Below are 18,854 nucleotides of genomic sequence, written 5' to 3'. Positions count from 1 at the left end.
CCAGAAAGGAACCCATAAGGTTTGTGGGGGCCAGGCTGGGTCCCCTGTGCATGGCCACTCGGATTGCTTAATATATGGGGGGGGGGGGTGATCAGCTCTCAACGTCTTTCAAGGGCTGCGTGGGCCTGGGAATCTGAAAACTTTTAAAGATGGGACTCTGTGCGCTCCTCTTGGGGACCAAGAGAAGCTCAGATTCGCATTCTGGCCGCGCTTCTGGAAGCCCAGAGACCGGGGCTCCCCCAGACCATCTTGGTGCCACGGACCCGCACCCCCAGCAAGCTTGCTTTCTTCCCTAAGGGGGGGAGTTGTGGCAAGTTCAGACTGCAGACCGCGCCTCGAGAAAGGAATATTTGCGGAGCCACGGAGGCTGAGGAGACCCTGGGTACCGGGAACCTGCCCAGCGCGCGCTCAGGGTGCGTGCGCGAAACCCTGCGCTCTCTTGGGAGTTCCTAGGCGGACCTGCCTTCGGTCCCTGGGGCTGGAAATACCCAGCGCGCCCCAAACGGGGTTTCCACTCTGCGCAACCGTTTCTATCTGTGGAGACGTCCACCCTCCCCAAGTCCCAACGCCAGGTACTTCAGCTTTAACAACCATTCCTCTGCTGGCTTCCCGTCTTAATAATGGCCCGCCTGGCTGCAATGGCGGCCCGGGCTGTCCTGCGTGCGGGTTGGAGGCGCTGGCCACTGCGGACCGAGGCGGGGTGGCGGGAAGAGGCGTGTGCAGGTCTGGTGAGAATTAAGCCTGGGGTCCCCCAACTCGAAAGGGAACAGAGCAGTGCCTGGAACATAGTAGGCTTTATTGACTGAGGGCAACATCCTTGCAGAAATCCCCCCCCCCCCCCCCCGGAAGGCTAAACTTGGCGCTCGCTCAAATGTGTCCTCCTGGAAGCCTGAAGTTAACCTTCTGTATTAAAAGAAAAACAGAGTTTGTGCAAGTTTGGAGGTAGGGCTCCTGCAGAGAGGACACGCAAAGGCGGGGAGCAGTCGCCCTGGGCTGTCAGTGTTGTTTTTTTCTAGGGGTCGTTCGGGGTCTTCATTGGGGGTGTGAAGGCGCTCACATTCTGGCAGCTCGAAATTAGTTCCACAAACCCTGCCGCAGCGGCTTAAAGCAGCAAAGCATTCCCTCCACCCCACCTGGCCTCCTGTGGGAAAGGCAGGGCTGCGGGGTGGGAACTGTCTGGATTAGCTGTCTGCAGGCATCAAACCATTCGGGTGATTCGCTTTGTTTCGGAGACAGGTTAAAAGGGGGAGAAAAAAAGAAAGAGCCGGTTCTGGGTCGCCTGAACAAGTGTCGGTTTCAGCTTAAAGTGAATTGGAAAATTGAGCCTAATTATCCCAGGTAATTGCTTCAATTCTCCACTTGACTTTGCTAATGCAGATCTGTCCTCCGTGTACAGAAAGACAGCCCCTCCTGTCCCCGAAGAGCCTGTGGTCACCTCCGAAAGTTGCTGGCATAAAACCACTATCGCCCGCAAAAGCAATCGTAGGTGGGAAGAGGTGGCAAGAAGTAGAACTCGAAGATGAAATCAGTGCCGAGATCCATTCTTGTAGCTTAAAATTAATTTATTTAACAAATATAGCTATAATATAAATGATAATAAAATTTCAAATATACAGTATATTACACCCAATCCCTTCCAAAGGGATTCTCGAGAGCCACACAAATGTACTGTTAAATAGAAAGAGAATTTTAAATTTTTATTTTACAATTTTTTTTTCTGGTACTGGTAAGAGAGAGGTCCCTTCAACCTACCTTCGTAATGCATCTGTGTACACCCCCGCCCCACCCCACCCAAAGCAAACGCTTGGCTGCTCAGGCCAGAAGTGTTCCCACGGAAGGACCGGGATCCATATCTCCTGGCATTCTCTTCTCTCCCAGGATCCTCCGTTCCAACATCTTCAAACTTGAATTTCTCCGTGCTTTCCCCGCCTAGTATCAGGACAGGAGGCAGGGGTGCTGGAGAAGTGGCCTCTGGTCCTGACCCAACCGCTAACTCTGCTGGGGACCTGGTGGGTCAATGTCTTAACCTCTCTGGACTCAGTTTCCCCATCTGTAACACGAGGGGGGCGGGTCTAGATTCTAGAATAGAAGGGACCCTTCCAGTCACATTTTTGGAAGAGGATCGGACTTCAGAGAGTGAAATCGGGGAGCGACCTAGGAGACACCAGAGCTGAGCTGGAGCTAAAGGAAGGAGCCAGGTGGTGCTGAACAGGGGAGCTCAAGGGGGGAGGCCCCTGCTGCTTGCAGAAGGCTAGGGCTGGAGGAATAGGCTGGTGCCACGGGTGGGCGGCCCTGGGGCCCTCTATGTCAGGTGGTACATGCTGTAGCCTACATGTGCCGTGTAGAGTCCCACAGGCGCCACGGGCAGCGCGGCGCGCTGAAAGGGGCCCGAGGCGCCATAGAGGGAGGCGCCGGCTGCGGCTGCCACAGCCGCGGGGCCGCCCAACGGGAAGGAGAGGCCAAAGGCGGCCGGTGGCAGCATGGGCTTCGCAGCCATCTTCAGCTTTTCCAGCTCTGCCTCCTGCAGTCTCTTGGCCTTGGCGCGGCGGTTCTGGAACCAGATCTTCACCTGCGTCTCGGTGAGGCTGAGCGAGCTGGAGAACTCGGCGCGCTCGGCGATGGACAGGTACTGCTTCTGTCGGAACTTGCGCTCCAGCGCCAGCAGCTGCGCGGTGGTGAAGGGCGTCCGCGGCTTGCGGTTGGTCTTGTGCTTGCGCAGGGTGCATGCTGGGGGGCTCAGGCGCCCTAGGAGACCGAGAGAGAAAGAAGCAGGGGGATAAGAGAGTGCGCGCGCACACGGGAGAGTCATCGGCCCCCTAAAAACTAGTTCATGATGGATAACAATGCCGTCTATTCATTTGGCCCTTGGAAAGTATTTTCTCCACTTCCCACCACCACCCAGAAGGGGAGACGTTCTTGTCTACTTTTTTCAAATGAAGAAACGTAAGAGTTCAGATGGAACATACCCAGGTTCAAGGCCCGAGCATAACTGGGGAGAGGTGAACCGGCCCAATGCGGATGGCCGCGTTGGCAGGCCTGTCCCAGCCGGACCTTCTCCCACTGGCGGGCACATGGGGGCCACGGCTGTTACTACGGCTGATGAAACACCCAGCCTGAGGCCCTGCGCCCAGTCCAAGACCACACCGGTATGCTGGCCGAACACCGATCTGTGTCCACTGAGTGCTCAGCGCTCGGCTAGGCCACTGCGGCAGAATCCAGATCTCCAAGATCCAGTCTTTACCGTGGAGCAGTGAGTTCCTACCCGGCTCGAAGCGCAGTCCCCGACACTGCAGGTGGAGCAAGGCCCGGGTCCCAAGGTCACACCGAGGCCACGTCCTGCCGTGTGGAGGGGGGTGGGAAAGGGACTGTATTCGAAGGGGGCTTCTTCTGATCCTATGATGATCTCAACTGTCTCTTGGGCCTCTGGTCACACTCAGATGTGAGGTCCAGCGGGAAGGGGTTGTGTACAACCGCTCCTGGCATCTCCCGGACCTGCGGCTCAGTCCACAGACATCAAAAGCGCAGAGGAGTCTTTTTCTTATGATTTCAACGCGGACTACAAGGACGGACATGAGCCGGCTGGGGACGGGGCCCACTGGCGAGGGCAGCTCCTGCCACACCAGGCAGCTGTGCCCAAATAAAACGTGGAGCACATTTTGCCTACGACAACAGGGATTCTGCCAACTTTAGGGTCCAGGCAGAGGCCCGCACCAAATTCCCGAGCCCGGGAAAGGACATGTTGCCTATGCAGCCACTTCTCTCTGGGGGGAAATGAATTCAAATCTGGAATGTTTCACCATGCGGGTTTTGCCTAATTATGCATTTTTTCAAGCCTTAAACAAATAAAAACAAATGATCCTTTGGGTCCTCAGACCACCAGGATGTGAGTCAAACGAAAATTCGGGTTAACAGTCCCTCCTTCTTTCCCAATCAAAGACACTGAGAGTCGGGGAAGCGGTTGGCCCCGGAGTCCATTTCCGCCAGGCCACCGGAGGGGCGGACATTCCTTTTGCCAGCGACAGCGCAGTGCTGGGCCACCTTCCCCGGCCATTAGGCCCGGGGAGGGGCTTGCCTTTCAAAGACGTTTAATCCCCAGATAAAAATCATTCCTCAGCATTGCGCCATTGAATTCGGGTTGCTATTATGCCGCGCAAAATAATCGGAGGAAACGAGGAAAACTTGGGAATTTCCCGTGCTCCTGAAATATCTACGAGCTGGTTCGCTGGGCAGAGAAGCCGGGGGCCACCAGGCCTTGGCACAGCCGTGAAAGCGCCTTTGGGAGCGGAGTCCGCGGCAGTGGCCCTGGCGGAACCTCTGGGCGCCGCTTCCAACCCGCTTCCAACCCGTTCAGAGGGGGCGCTTCTCACTAATTGACTGGGTGCCCCGCCCCCTCCACTGGACCTGAGCATCCCCCACCCCGTAACCCCCCCAAAGTACCAAGAATCTGCCTGAAACTTGGAGGTGGGGGGAGGGGAATTTTGCAAGAGCTCCAGAACCTTCTGGCGAAGAGATACTTTCTTGGGGGTGGCGGGGAGACACCAGGCTTCTACTATGAGAAAGTGAAACTCCGCGTGCAGGGAAGATGTCGGCGCCGCTGGGACCCACCCGCTGGGGTAACAGCGAGTAGCAGGGCTTAGGATCGGACAGGGGAGCAGGGACTCCCCGGGGTGGTTTGGTGGGGGCAGGAGGACAGAGTGCTCGGACACCCGTGCCCAACAACTAAAGTCCCACCCACACGGTCGCCTAACCAAGGCCAGGAGCCCGCGAAAGTGGACCCAGCGCTGGGCCTTAGCCAGGTCTCGAACCCTCTTTCTGGGTGGAAGTGGGAATGCTCAGACCCCGACCTCCCCGCCATCGCAGACACAGCGCCGGCTCCAGGTACCCGCAGCAGGTACGCCAGCACCCGAGACACGCAGGCGCCGGCGCGCGGCCTGGCGCCCTCGGGCCCCGCATCCCCGCCCCCCCCCTCCCCCGCTGCCTGCTGCAGGCTACTCACTGGCTGGGGGCGGGGAGAAGCGGGGGTTCTGCATCCACGGGGTCCTCTCAGACTTCTCGGGGCTCTCGGCTTTGACCAGCGCATCTTCTGGGAGCTTGAGGAGTCCGCCCACCGAGAAATGGCCGAGCGGCCGTGGCGAGGACGGCGCGTCCGGGGCGCCCAACGACCCGGGCCGGGAGCCCAGGGGCTGCGCGGAGCCGCCCGCTGCCTGTGCGCCCTCGGAGGCCACCAGGGCGCTCTCCTTGGCCCCGGGCTTCCTGTGGTCGGCCATCAGCGCCTCCACGCTGAAGGGCAGGAGAGAGGGAGACACCTTGGGCTTGGCCCCCTCCTCGTCTGTGCCCATGGCGGCCGCCGCGGCTGCGGTGCTGCTGGGGGTCTGGCCCCCGCCGCCCCCCGCTGGCTTGCCGAAGGCAGAGTCCTCCACTTTCACACCGAGTGGCAAAGAAGTCATGTCAGCAGCCGGGGCCATGCAGAGCCGGGCCCCCCCTCCAGCCGCAGCACGGGCCAGCCGCCGGGCATGGGCTTCGGGCGGGCTGGGAGCGCGGCTGGCCTCGGAGCGCGCCCGGGGCCCTGGCCGGGCGGGCCCTCCCGCGCGCGCCTCCCGCCCCTCCCCAGAAGGCCAGCTCGCGCGCTCGGGGCCTGGCTCTCGGCGGGGCCGCTGCGCAGGCAGAGTTCCCGGGCGCACTCGCCGGCTCCGGGTCGGGCCGCGGATTCCCAGAGAACTTGTTAATAAGGCGAGGCCAGCGCGGCGGCGGCCAATCAGCGCGCGAGGGGGCGGGCCCGACGCGACCCATTGGGCTAAGCTCCTGCGGACTTGCCCCTGGGCGCTCTGGGCCTCGGGGCGCGCGGGGCAGGGCGGGGCCCCGGAGGGCAGGGAAGGGAGGGGTGCGGAGAAACTTTCCTTCGCGCTAGCCCAGGGCTGCTTCTCCCTCTCGGGGTCCCCTTGGGTCTCTATTTTTTTCTGGGAGTCTGGGGAGCCCTTTCCTTGTCCTCGTTCCTTCTCTTCTGCCCTCCCCCCTCCTCCCCTTCCCTTATCGCCACTCTCACCCACGCCTCCCTTTTTTCTCTACCCCTTTCCTTTTCTCTCTTCCATGCTTCTCTTACCTTTCTCTTCAGTCAGTTACTGTGTCTGTTGCTCTGTCCCGACCCCTATCCGTCTCCCCTCTTCCCTACTACGATCATTTGAGTCGAGGCCATTGGTTACATATTCCTTTTATAGCTTTAAAAGTTGCAGTTATGTATTCCACCAGAAAGACGGAATTTGAGTTGCTTTTTAAAAGCGCCTTTATTTTCTTTCTCTGCTGCAATCTTCAAAACGTTACCTCTGCGTGAAAGTGGGCCTTTGTCTCCTTCTGAGCGCTGGACTGAGGTTTGCCTCAAGAAGCCAGGCTCCCGGTGGTGTGGATGTTAGGAATAGCTATACACAATATTATCCAGAATCAATCATCCATTTTCATATGTGATGTGCACTTTTCCCGCTCCGAACTTCTCCCGGGAGGATTGCAAACTGGCCACCTCTACTGGCCACCGGCTGGGGGAAAGGAGCAGCCGGATCCTTTTGCTATAGAACTTATTGAAATAAAACCAACAGAAACGTCAACAAAACCCTGATCTGGCCTTAGCGTGACCTCGAACAGAGCATCCGTAGAAACAATAACACTCGCTATCTCTGGCCGGCGATGGTCCTGGAGGGGGTGGGCGCACTTCAGGGAGAGGGTCTGGAGAGAGGCCGGCTCCCGGCGTGGATCCGTGGGGCTGGGCTCGAGAGCGTTTGTTTTGCCAGTTTCGGAGGAAACGTGATTTTATTCTCGCTGTTAGAAAACAGAGGAAAATGAGTTGGGGGCCTGGGGAGGCGTCAGATCTAGGCAAACTCCGGGCAGGGCTCCGCCGTTTTCCGCGCCACCGTTTTATGGCCTCTTATCCCGGAGCCCAGGCCCGCGGCTCCCGGAGAGCGAGCGGCCGTGATTGGCGGCTCTCCGGGGCCGGCCATTGATGACTGCGGGGTTCTAATCTCCAGGAAACACAGGGGCTGCCGCGGCCATTTAGGGGTAATTATCCCAGCGCGGAGGGACAGCGAATTCCCTCGACTTTTAACTGGGCGCAATAAAAGCGGTAGATTAGGGCCGTCCCGATTAAGGAAAATGAATGACTAGAGCGGGAACTTTATTACCCGGCCGGCGTCCGGGGTCTGGCGGGAGGGGCTGGGCTGCGGACGCCAGGGCGATCGGCAGCCTCGCATCTGTCCACAGGCTCAGAGATAAGTTAGGGCCGTGGGGCGGGCTCGGGAATAGTCGCGTCGGGGAAATTTACGCCGCCTCTCCAGGTTTCTTACACACCCGAGACTGCAACCCAGGCACCAGGCTGGGCTTGCAGCCTCCAGCTCCCGTCGTCGGGCCCAGCTGGAGGCGCGGGGCACCAAAGCGGCCAGTTTCGGAGGAAACGTGATAGAGAGTCCTTCCTCCAGGTAGGGGAACAGAGGTGCGCCTGAGGGTGCAAGGCTAGAGGGCGGCACCACACCACCCTATTGCTGAGCGAACTGATGCCCAGCAAGGCTGCAGGCCCAGCACCTTGCTAGCAGCCCAGCAGTCCAATTAGATTGCCTCTGGGTCCACCCCCGCCGCACTCTGCCCGCGGGTTAAAAGGGGAGAGGAAACTGAGGTTTCTGGACTTTTTAGGTCAAGAAAAGAAAGGGAAAAAAAAAGCGAGCTTGCTTGGTTTGGCCCTCATATCCCATCTCAAAATGTTTGGCTCCCGAAACACTTTGATGATCCGATGTAGTTCAGAGCTTTCTCCCTAGAAAAACGCACATAGGCCAAAACAACTGAAGGGGCTCTGGGAGTCCCTAGTTTGGAACCCCTGACTTAGGGCGCGGCAGGGGGCTCGAACCCCGCCAGGGGCCGTCTCCCGCGGCCTGTGCAGCCAAGCGGGTCGCGGGCCGGGCCGGGCGGCCGGAGCAGGGCCGCATGCTAATTGCGGGGATAAACAATCTGTCACGATCCCTCAGCGCGCCTAATAGGCAGACGAGGATGTTGTTTTTAGGCGCCAGCGGCGGCGGGATCAAAGGCGGCAGCCGGCGCAGGGGCCCTTGAAGTCGCGCCCCCGCCCCCTGGGAGCGAACCGCCTGCACCCGCAGCCCCCCGTCCCGCCGCCGGCCCGCAGGCATCCCGAGCCGGGCCCGAACCCCGTGGCATCTTTTTTTTTTTTTTTTTTTTAGGTTCGGTCTGGGTTCGTGTCTGCTCTAGCCCGGCGCGGCGGGTTGGGCGCGTGCACGCGGTGTCGGGCGACAAGAGTGTGTCTGCAGCGGGGAAAGGGGTCCGCAGGCGACTCCACGTGGACTCCCCGCTCGGCATAGCACCACCTCCTCCACGGACCCGCCGCGGGGCTGCGGGAGAGACGCCCCCGTTCCGGGGGAAGGGAGTCAGAGCAAAAGAAACAGCCAATGTCTCCGCGTCTCCGGGACGCGTGTTTCCCGCGGGGGGGAAACGCACACGTTTGGGGGCGTTTATTCTCGTCTGGGCCTTTTCGCATTGCCCGGGCGGTGCGCTCCTGGAGCTGACACCGCCGGAGGCTGCGCTGTTATCTCGCCGGCAGCACGGACTCCCGGGCGCTGCTCCCAGGCCGGTCTCCGCGCGCCGCCGCCGACGGCCCGGCTGTAATTCACGCCTGGCAAGGGCAGGGCTGGCCCGCAGCAGATAAAGCTCTGGGCCCGGCTCGGCTTGCATTCTCGCTCCCTCCGCTCCGCGCCCCTCCTGCCCCTCCTCGCTCCATCCCCCATCCACCGGGCACCTAGAGCACCCCCGTCCCCCAACCAAGCGCCCAGGCACTTCGGATCCGAACAGCTAAACCGGTGGTACCCTCCCCCGGGGAAAAGCCCGCGGATTGTCAGAGGGGGTTCGGCGGCCGAGGGAGCGGGGTGTTGGTTTTAAGACTCCCCATCCCCACGCCCCATAAAGACGCATTTTTAGAGCGATCCTGTTTGAAAGGCCGTTGCCACTCTCTGGGAATCGCCGCGCGAAGGGGCAGGCTGGCCCCTCACTTTCGCCTCCGTCGGGTTTTTTGTTGATGTGTCCCCCCCCCACACACACACACACATACACCTTCTCCAATGCATTTTGTGGCCTTGACCCAGGAATCCCGCGTGCATTTTTAAAAATGTGCAGCTCAGTGGGATCCCCAGGCAATTAGCGAGTCCCAAACAGTCCTCTTTAATAGAATGAATGTGCTATGAAAACCGATTACCCGGAACGATTTATTTTGGTGGGAATTCACCAATCTCCAGGAGGGCGGCGGAGGGGGGGAGAGAAGAGGCATTTTGTCCTGCGGGGGGAGGAGGTTGAGGCGGAGACAGAAAGCGCGACCTAGGGATCCTGGGACCTGGGGAGGGGCCTCCAGGCTCCGCGATCCCGGGTCTTTGGGCGCCTGTGGCCGGGAGTGAGCGGCTGGGAGTCGGAGGTTCGGGGAGCTGTCTGGGAGGACCGAGGGCACCCCTCACCCTGGGGGAGGATTTCGCAGCTTGAAAGACCCGAGGACTCCCCAGTGCAGGGAGTCTTCAGCTCCTGACCGACGACCCACAGCACAGATCCGGGGCCAAATGCGTTTTTTCTGCTTTCCCAGGACCCGGGCAGTATTGGGGCCTTTTGAAGAGTTTGGGTGCCCCTCTTTAACGCAAAGCCAAGAAAGAAAGAAAGAAAAAAAGCTGCTTGCAAAAAAATATATCCTCTTTCTTGCAAATTCCTCCGCTACAGCGGACCCCACTTGTACGAGGGCACTGCCCCAGTGCGGGGCGAGGGGGGATCACCCCGCGGGCGCCCGGGAGGACTCCCCGCGCCGCTCCCCGGCCCGCCCCTCCCCCTCCGGCTGCGCTCTGTCTGCTCCGGCCGGGGCTTCCTGGTGCCTTTAGGTTCGCAAGGGAGTGAGGGGGCCTGGATCCGCGGGAGAGCGAGGGGCCCTTCTTTAAAATGGCCCAGAATTAATGTGATCTCGACATGAGGGTGCACTTGGGGAAGATGAAAGCGGAGACCGGCGGCTCCTCCTCGAGCTCTATAATTATAGATAATATATCCCATTTCAAAGCAATTAGACCAATCAGGCGTAACGAACCACTTTGCTGCCGACGAATAACAAAGGCGCACGGTTATTTAAGCCTGGAGATGTGGGGCAGACCCCGAGGCTCCGGGGGCCCCAACCCAATGCCTTCTACCCGGCGCTGCCCACCCTGAGCCCAGGAGGGCTGGCCCTGCCCCCCCCAGGCTCTGCCCGGCCCCGCGAGGGCCGGCCTCAGTTCCGGCGCGGGCCTGGAGGGCCTGGAGGGGGCTGGGGGGGGCGGGGAATGGTGGGAAGAAGTTTGACTTATTTATATTGAGCTGGTGTCAGGCCTCCTGTCAGGGGTTTCACAGACTTTATCCGGTTTAATCCCCTCTGCCCGGGGAGATGGGTATTATTAACGGCTTTTTTGTTTCCCTTCCAGGTGAGAGGACAGGACCAGAGAGGTTCAGTGTGTTGCCCGGAGACACACAGCTGGTTAGGGGTGGCACCTGGATCTGGACGCGGGTGGGTCTGAAGCCCCGAATATTCCAGTCCTTTAACCCCGGGGAGCACCTCCCTCGCGGAGTTTTCACGAGAGGAAACGCATGAAAACACAGCGAATGCTGGCAGTATTTTGTGGGGCTGCCTCCCGTCCCGCCCCCCCAAACCGGGACATGGGCTCTCGGTTCAGCACTTACTATGCTTCTCTCCTGCTCCTCCCCGCCCCTCCTCCTTCTTGAGAGTCTTGAAAACGGTCCAGTTTCTCCACGAATTTATTAAATATCAAGGATCCAAGGTGTCTCAGAGATGAAGACGGACCTGGGCTTCGAGGGGCGGCCTCCCCAGCCCAGACCAGGGGGTGTTGCTTCAGAGCCTCAGTGTGTCGGTCTTTAAAATGGGCGCGCTGTTCCTAGCTCAGAGCCGGTGAGTTGGGGCCTCCCCGCCCCCTCGGCTGCGCGAGGGCCACACCTCGGGGCCCTGAGATTTGTGTCAGGTTTGGGGCGCTGCCAGAGCCTGGCCACGTGTCTGGGGGGTCTGAGGCCTCCCTCTGGGCTTGGGAATTCCTGTTCTGCGGGAAGATGCAGAGGGGGGGAGGCCAGCGCTGCCCTCCAGATGGAGGGAGGCTGTGGAGATGGGCGGCCTCGGATGCCACCCCCCAGTTTGGCGACCTGGGGGAAGAGCCCAGCCAGAGGCCAGATCTGGGGGAGAAGGGCGGGACCTTGATCAGGAGCCTCGAGAAGGCAGAGAAGCCTCCCACCCCCACCCCCGAGCTGGGGAGGACCCTCCGTGACCCTCCGTGGACCCTGGTCCAGAGGCTGCAGACAGACCCAACGGGGAGTGAAATGGAAGGCCAGCGCTGAGGCTGGAGGGGGGGGGGGCAGTAGGGGGGGAGGCCCAGGGGATATCCCCCAGAAATGTCGCCCCGCCTCCCGGGCTGTCGCAGGACCCCCAGCGGGAGAGGGGCGCAGGCCGAGGTGGATGGGGAGATCCTTGGACCCCCTCTCCCAGCAGCTCCCACCCCTCCCGCCTTCCTCCCGGCCTCTCCCAGGCCCTAGCTTTTGACCTTCCTTCCGAGCACCCTCCCGCCCCCGCCCCCGCCCCCACCAGGCCTCTTTTTCTTATCTCTCCCTGTCCTGTCTCTCCTTTATGTGTCACTTTCCTCCCCTGTCTGTCTGTCCTTCCTGAAGCCTCTCCCCCACACCCTCCATGAATCAATGGGAATCACGGCCGGTCGCTCAGAAGCTAAAGCAGCCTGGCCTGGCCGCTGGTTCATGGGTTGAGCATCGACCTATGAACCAGGAGGTCACAGTTCAGTTCCCAGTCAGGGCACATGCTCAGGTCGCAGGCTCAATCCCCAGTGTGGGGCGAGCTTCTCTCTCATCATTGATGTGTGTGTCTCTCTCTCTCTCTCTCCCTCTTCCCTCCTCTCTGAAATCAATAAAAACACATATTTTTAAAAAGAAGCAAAGCCCAGGGATTCTCCCTGCAGATGGATTTGGGGAGCAGCGGGAGCCCCCCTCCGCCCGGTCACTGAGGCTCCCAGCAGGGACTCCAGCTAGTCACTTCTCCTCGGAGCCTCAGCTTCCACCTCCCGGAGGACCAGAGGAGAGTGGCAAAGACCGCAAGGCCCAGCACCAGGAGGCTGGGCTGACCAAGGGGCTGGCTTAGAGCCCTTAGCTTTCACCATCCCAGAACCAAAGGTGGGGCCGTGCCAGTGCGGGGCACGCTGGGAAAGGGGCGAGAGTGACGGAGGGGAGAGGACCGGAGGGAAAGAGCAGGCAGCCCTGGGCTCTGGAAAGGACATTGGCCCCACCCCAGCCAGTTCCCTCCAACAGCTCAGGCCCCCTCCTAAGGTCTGGGGGGGGGGGGGTGTCTCCAACCTCCAGTGCTCAGCTCTACCCAGGAAAGCTGGCACCCAGCCCTACACTCCCCTCCCCTCCCACCATCGCGATCCTCGGCGTCTTTCCCCCCTTGTGAAGGTGAGCAAGGGGTGCTCGCGCACCCCCTGAAGTGAGCTCAGTGCTTCCATGTGGTGGCCGCCTTCCCGGGTAGAGCGGAGACAGTGTCTGGGAAGCCGCCTGCATGCAGTGAGCGCTCAACCAGTGCACTAAGCGCTCAACCAGTGCACTATGTTCCATAGATGCCACGGTCTGAGCCAGAGACTGACCCTTCGCTAACATGTGGGCTGTCCCACCCCTCACCCAGGGCTCGCCCCTCCCCGCCCCCAGGAAGTCGGGAAGCCTGGGCGCCCTGCGACCAGTGGCTTTCACCTCTGAGACCTCGCAGGGGACGCTGTCCATTGGTGAGGACTCGGGTGCAAAAGACGGTGAAGTGCTGCGCGCCCCACTGCTCGCTCGCAGGCCGGGCAGGGGTGAGTCCTCGCCGCCGCGAGTGCGGGGGGGGTGGGGCTGGCCCCCTGGGACTGAGCACCTCGATGTTTCAAAGGCATCACACAGTTAATGCTCACACCCATCCCCTAGCTGGGACCCCACGTTCCTGATGAGGAGACCGAGACCGGGCGAGTTTCCGTAGCATGTGCTGGGCCCTGCAGCTCTGCCTCTGGGACCCCAGGCAGCGCCAACGCGCCAGTGAGGAGTGGGGAGAGGGGAATGTGTCCCCCTCCCACCCTCCGCAGGGGATGCGTGGCCAGGGGGGCTGCAACAGCCGAGGCTTTGGTTCGGTTCTGCGTTTCCCCTCCATGAGCGGGTTTGGCGCAGGATGGGTGGCGGTGGAGCCGACTTCCCCAGAGCTGCAAGGTCAGGTTTGCGCGGATAGGGCGGGGCCCAGCTCCCCCAGAGCCACGCCCCTAGGCGCCACGCCCCTCTGGACTTTCGGAGACCCCGCCCTCCCAGGCCTAGGAACTGCGTGGCCCAGGCGGGCGGGAGCGCTGTCCTGGTTTTTCCCTAGCTTACCTGTGGGAAAGGTGGGATCCTTTTCAGGAGCAAAACACACACATAACACGAAGTGCTGGACGATTTCTCCTGGCGCCCCAGGGGGTTTTCAGCGAGACCCACTGCATGGGGGACCCCGCTGTGGAGACCCCTGCAGTGGGCTGCCTGGCGGGGTGGGGGTGGGAGGAAGCGAGAAGGCTACAGAGCATGGGCCTCCACAGCGCCTGGTGCCCAGCTGGCTACCCCCTCCCACAGCAAGCGTGTGTGGATCCCCGGGACTAGTACGGGACCTGATTTAAAGAGGGGACACTCCAGAGAAGAGGCGAATGGATGACTAGCAGGCAGCATCAGACCTTCAGCACCAGCCAGCCCCCTAAACCAGAGCTCCCCACCCGGCCAGCGTCACTGGGGTGGGGGTGGGGGTCAGAGAGCAGAGTCTCGGGACCAAGGGTAAGTCAGTCATTACTGTCGATCAAAGTTTTTGAATGACTTTAAAAAGTATATTTTTATTGATTTCAGAGAGGAAGGAAGAGGAAGAGAGAGAAATATCAACGATGAGAGAGAATCATGGATTGGCTGCTTCCAGAAGGCCCCACACTGGGGATCAGGCCCCAACCCGGGCATGTGCCCTGACCAGGAATCCAACCGTGACCTCCTGGTTGGTAGGTCGACACTCAACCACTGAGCCACGCGGCCAGGCTTGAATGACATTTTTTTTTTAATGTATTTTATTGATTTTTTTACAGAGAGGAAGGGAGACGGATAGAGAGAAACATCGATGAGAGAGAAACATCAATCAGCTGCCTCCTGAACACCTCCTACTGGGGATGTGCCCGCAACCAAGGTACATGCCCTTGACCGGAATCAAACCTGGTACCCTTCAGTCCGCAGGCCGACGCTCTATCCACTGAGCCAAACCGGTTAGGGCTTGAATGACGTTTTAAAAGGAACATTGAAGTCGCCTTTTCTCAGGGACTGGCGCCGAGTTTGATCGCCTTTGAACCTGAGGATGCATTCTAGCTGCCTCTTCTTCTGAAGATGGGAAGCGTAGGCACAGCTGGGCAGACCACGTGCTCAGAGCCAGGCAGCAAGGCGCGTGCGGACTCCCAGTGCAGCGGGTGCCCCGGCAAGCAGGGCCTCCTCTGGCCACGTGTGTCTGCGTGTCTGACACGCCTGTGGGGAGCAGGGGGTGCTGGGAGGATGTGGCAATGGGACTTCCTTCCAGAGGCCTCCCCCTCCCCAGCCGGGTGCCCCAACCCCGTGGGGGACGCAGGACACCCCGCCGGAGGACCTTGCCATCCCTGCCCAGACCTGCTATCTGATCAAACCGGGGCCCCTGGCCGCAGCCCCTATTAAGTGAAAATAGATCCGGCCTTATCAGGTTCAGGCCCGAAGCCCGCGGTGGCCCCGCCCGGACCCTGGAGGGTCCCTGTCTGTTTGATTTTCCTGCTCAGACACACTTGTTTAAACAGACCCCTCAGGCCTCCAGTAACCAGAGCCAGGCCGCAGCGTGATTGCAGGTAAGGGGAGGCTCAGAAGGAGGGCGGGGGCAGGCTGGGAGGGGAGAGCAGGGCAAGCCACCTACAACCTGGAGCCTCTGCAGGCTGACTGTTGGCAACCTGGCTCCACCCCGTCCAGTTGCCAGGCGGGTGGGTGGGTTACTGACCCTCCCAGCTTACCGTTTTCATCGGGTGAGGATGAAATGAATGAGGGCACCTCTAAGGTGCTGGACGCTGCGCCTGGCACAGACCAAGGGCTAAGTGACTCAGAGGCTGGGTTGTTTAATGGTGGTTGGTTTCTACATCACAGACCGCACAGGAGGCAGGTTCTGCTGCCCCCTCCCCCATATTGATTTCAGAGAGGAAGGGAGAGGGATCGATAGAAACATCAATGATGAGAATCATGGATCAGCTGCCTCCTGCACGCCCCCCTTTGGGGATCGAGCCTGAAACCTGGGCATGTGCCCTGACCAGAAATCGAACCATAACCTCCTGGTTCATAGGTTAACGCTCAACCACTGAGCCACACCGGCTGGGTGGTGCCAGGTTTTTGTAGCACACCCCAGAAGATGAAGCCACTTCCCATCACTGTTTCATCTGAGCTGAGCAGGAGATGTTTGCGTCTTTTTGCAGGTGAAGGCCAAGGCCCAGAGGGGTCAAGACACTCGCCCAGTGGTCACACAGCCAGGCAGCTCTTTCACATTCCCCAACGAACACTCCCGGCCCTGCCCCGGCCCCTCTCAGGGCTGGCAGCGGGCTGGCAACCTGGAGTCTGACCTGGGTGCCGGCTTTGGGAAGGGGAGGCATGAGTGCAAGTTCAAATAGGGTGGCTCCTTCTCAGGGACTGAGTGGTGCCAGGCAGTGCCCTGGGGGCTCACTGGGGCTCAGGGTCTGTGAGGCCTGGGCCTGGAAGAACAAACAGGGCTGGGAAGGGAGTGAGAGGCAGGGAAGTGGGAAGGTGCAGGTGGTGGAGGCTGCACAGGCCAGAGAGGCGACCTCATGGGTCCACAGCAACCCCGCCTGCCCCCGGGGGACCCACACACTCTGGGCTTTTGGTCAGAAGGGAACAGAGGTCATTTGGGGTCCCAGGGACTCTATCTTCCCAGCAACAACAGTCATTAAGGCTGCATTCTCAAGCCCTCATTATGCTGTGTTTACAATCCTTCCAGAAAAACAAAAGCCAGCCCAGCACGCCCCTCCCCACCTCTCGGGCAGGGGTGTGGGTCTGGTTTTTGAGTGCAGAGAGAAGACCTCCTGAGCCGCCCTGGGACAGGGCGGTGATCTTTGTAGCCCAGGGCTGCCTGTGAGGGTGTGTGTGCAGTGTCCATCTTGCAGCAGGCAAATGTGGAAGAATTATTTGGACTAACAAATGCACAGAGGCAGTGAGAGGAGGAGGAGGGGGACTTCTGGGGTCTGTGGTGAGCATTTGATCTTACTGAATGGGTCCACCGCCCCTGAAGCCCAGGTACTGTTAACCCATTTCACAGATGAGAAGTCAGAGGCACTGAGAGGCTGTGGTCTAAGGCGCGGGGCTGGGGGAACTTGGGTTTGCTTCTGATCTCAGGCAGGTGGAGAAGATGAAAGGTGCAACCACCACCATGAGACGTGCCAAACACCTATGCTGTGCTGGCTTTTTACACACACCCTGTTCCGTCCGCCCGGCCACGTGGTCCCCATTTCACGGCAGCAAAAATGACGCAGGCGAAGAGGTGACTGGCCCAGGGTCCCTCAGCTACGGGAGGGGGAGGGAGGATTTGAACCTTGGCAAACAGCCTCCTCCAAAAGGAAGTGGTCACTTTGGGCGAAGGCTGGGGAGGCGCGGGAGACCCAGGTGAAAGGAAACAGCTGTGCTGTGTTGCCCCTCTCCCCTGGCAGGAAGGCCCCCTGCCAGCGTGCCCCCCCCCCCACGTGCGCAGGGACATCAAAGGTGGGGACAGCAGGTCACTCTGCTCGGCTGGGGCATCTGGGCAGAACTGCAGTGGAATCCCAAGGCCGGTGCTGGGGCTCAGCGAGGGGGGGCCCAGATGAAAGGGAGAGGGGGGGAAGAGGAGCAGGGATCCTGCAAGGAGCGCATCAAAGCGGCCCCGCCCTCCCGCTCCGCCCCAGAGTACGGGGTCTTCAAAGGGGAGACGTGGAGGAGCTCCACCAGGGCTGCCAGGGCCTCCTGACAGACTCGGGGCTCCCCAGTGGGAATTTAACCATAAAGCGGGGGCTGCCACCTCGCAGACAGGGTGTTTCCTTTTCGCGGCCCAGGTTTGGGGAGAACGGTGGAGTGACTGGCCGATGGTGGTTCAGCAGTGGCTTCCCCACTGTAGTCGGTCCCATGATCTGGGGCCGGGGCTCCTCTGTTCCCTGGAGCAGCGCAGTGACGTACCAGAGTGGATGGCCTAAAACATTTGTTCCTCACAGTTCCAGGGGTCAGAGTCGGGGACCAAGGTGCCAGCAGGACCACGCTGTCCCTGAGACTCTGGGTGGCATCCCCTGCCTCTCCCTGGCTCGGGGCGGCAGCAATCCTGGTGTTCTTGGCTCCAGTGACGGTGCCCCAGGCTCCGCCTCTGTGGTGCTCTGCCTGGTGTCCTCCCCATCTGTCCTCTGTGTGTCTGTGTCCAAATTCCCCTCTTCTCATCGGGACACCAGTCACATTGGATTTGCGTCCCCCTCTTCTTCTTCTTATTTTTTAATCTTCACTCAAGGATATTTTTTCCCATTAATGTTTTATAGAGAGTGGAAGGGAAGGAGAGAGAGAGAGAGAGAGAGAGACATTAATGTGAGAGAGACAAAATTGGTTGCCTCCTGCACACACCCTGATCAGAGCTGGGGATCAAACCACAACCCAGGTACATGCCCTTGACCAGGAATCAAACCCTCAACCCTTTAGTCCTCGGGCTGAAGCTCTAACCACTGAGCAACCTGGCATGGGCCATGACCTCTTCTTAACTCAATTATTCGTGCAAAGACACGATTTCCAAATATGGTCCCACTCACAGGTACGGGGTAAAGACTTCAACATATATTATTGGGAGATGTAATGTCACCCACATCAGGACGTGCACGTGCACATGCACATGTGTGTTTGTGTATGTGAGCACATGTGTGCGTGTGCGTGTGCGTGTGCATTGATGTGTGTGTGTGTGTGTGTGTGTCCTCCTTTCCTCCCTGGGAGCTCTGTGGTGCTGCTGGACACCCAGGCTCTGAGGGCAGCAGCGCCTCCCAGGTCCCACGTCTGGAGGAGTTAAGAGGACACAGTGCCTTCACCTCCTTTGGCAAAGCCCTCCCACAGTTTTGTGCACCAGCCAATGGCATCCTGACGCTCACTTTGCAGGTGAGGGAGCTGAAGTTTAGGAAGGTCCCGTAGCACAGCCTGGATTTGAAACAGTCTCTGTCTGGCTCCAGAACGAGCCGCTGTGGCCAGGGTTGGGTGGACAGGCAAGGGTTAAGGCAGAGGCAGGCAGGTGGGCCAGGCCAGGCCTGCTGACTCACTGGCTTCCTCGCTGCTGGCTGCCGCTGTCAGTTGCCTGGGAGCTGATTAAGATGTCACAGAGGATTATGATGTCAGGTGCAAGAATCACACTCCAGGAGGGGTGGCTGCTGGGCCGGGAGGGAGGTTACCCTAGCAACAAGATGGGCTATCTATGCAGGGCGAGGCCCAGCCTGGCGGGAAGGGCATGGGGTTTGGGGTCACCCTTCCTGGGTGGGAATTATAGCCCCTCGGCTCCCCAGCGGGGTGATCTTGGCTAAAAGCTCTTCACACACAAGACGTGGAGAGCAGCTCTCTCTCTGTGTGGGTCAAAGGCAACAGCCCAAGCAAGTCCCCTGCCTCCTGCAGTCTTTGCCCAGGGCGGTCCCCAGGGGCCCAGGAGGCTTTAGCCCCAGATTTGGGGCTCAGGCACGGCAGGCTCGCCAGAGGTACCAAAGAAATGGTGCCAAGCCACGTCGCTGCCA

General features: G+C 60.1%; 1 protein-coding gene across 1 annotated transcript; it reads right to left on the bottom strand.

Moving 5' to 3' along the window:
- Window positions 1–1,717: 1,717 nt before the first annotated feature.
- On the bottom strand, window positions 1,718–5,465 carry MSX1 (msh homeobox 1; the record flags this gene model as incomplete). Its single annotated transcript, XM_081115110.1, has 2 exons — window positions 1,718–2,745; window positions 4,997–5,465. The coding sequence occupies 2 exons, from the start codon at window positions 5,463–5,465 to the stop codon at window positions 2,303–2,305; spliced, it is 912 nt and encodes a 303-aa protein (XP_080971236.1). The 3' UTR covers window positions 1,718–2,302.
- Between the last annotated feature and the right edge of the window lie 13,389 nt (window positions 5,466–18,854).

This window comes from Myotis nattereri (assembly GCF_964212035.1).
Source record: "Myotis nattereri genome assembly, chromosome: 1".
NCBI lineage: Eukaryota > Metazoa > Chordata > Mammalia > Chiroptera > Vespertilionidae > Myotis > Myotis nattereri.
This window is presented reverse-complemented; position numbering and strand designations above follow the sequence as displayed.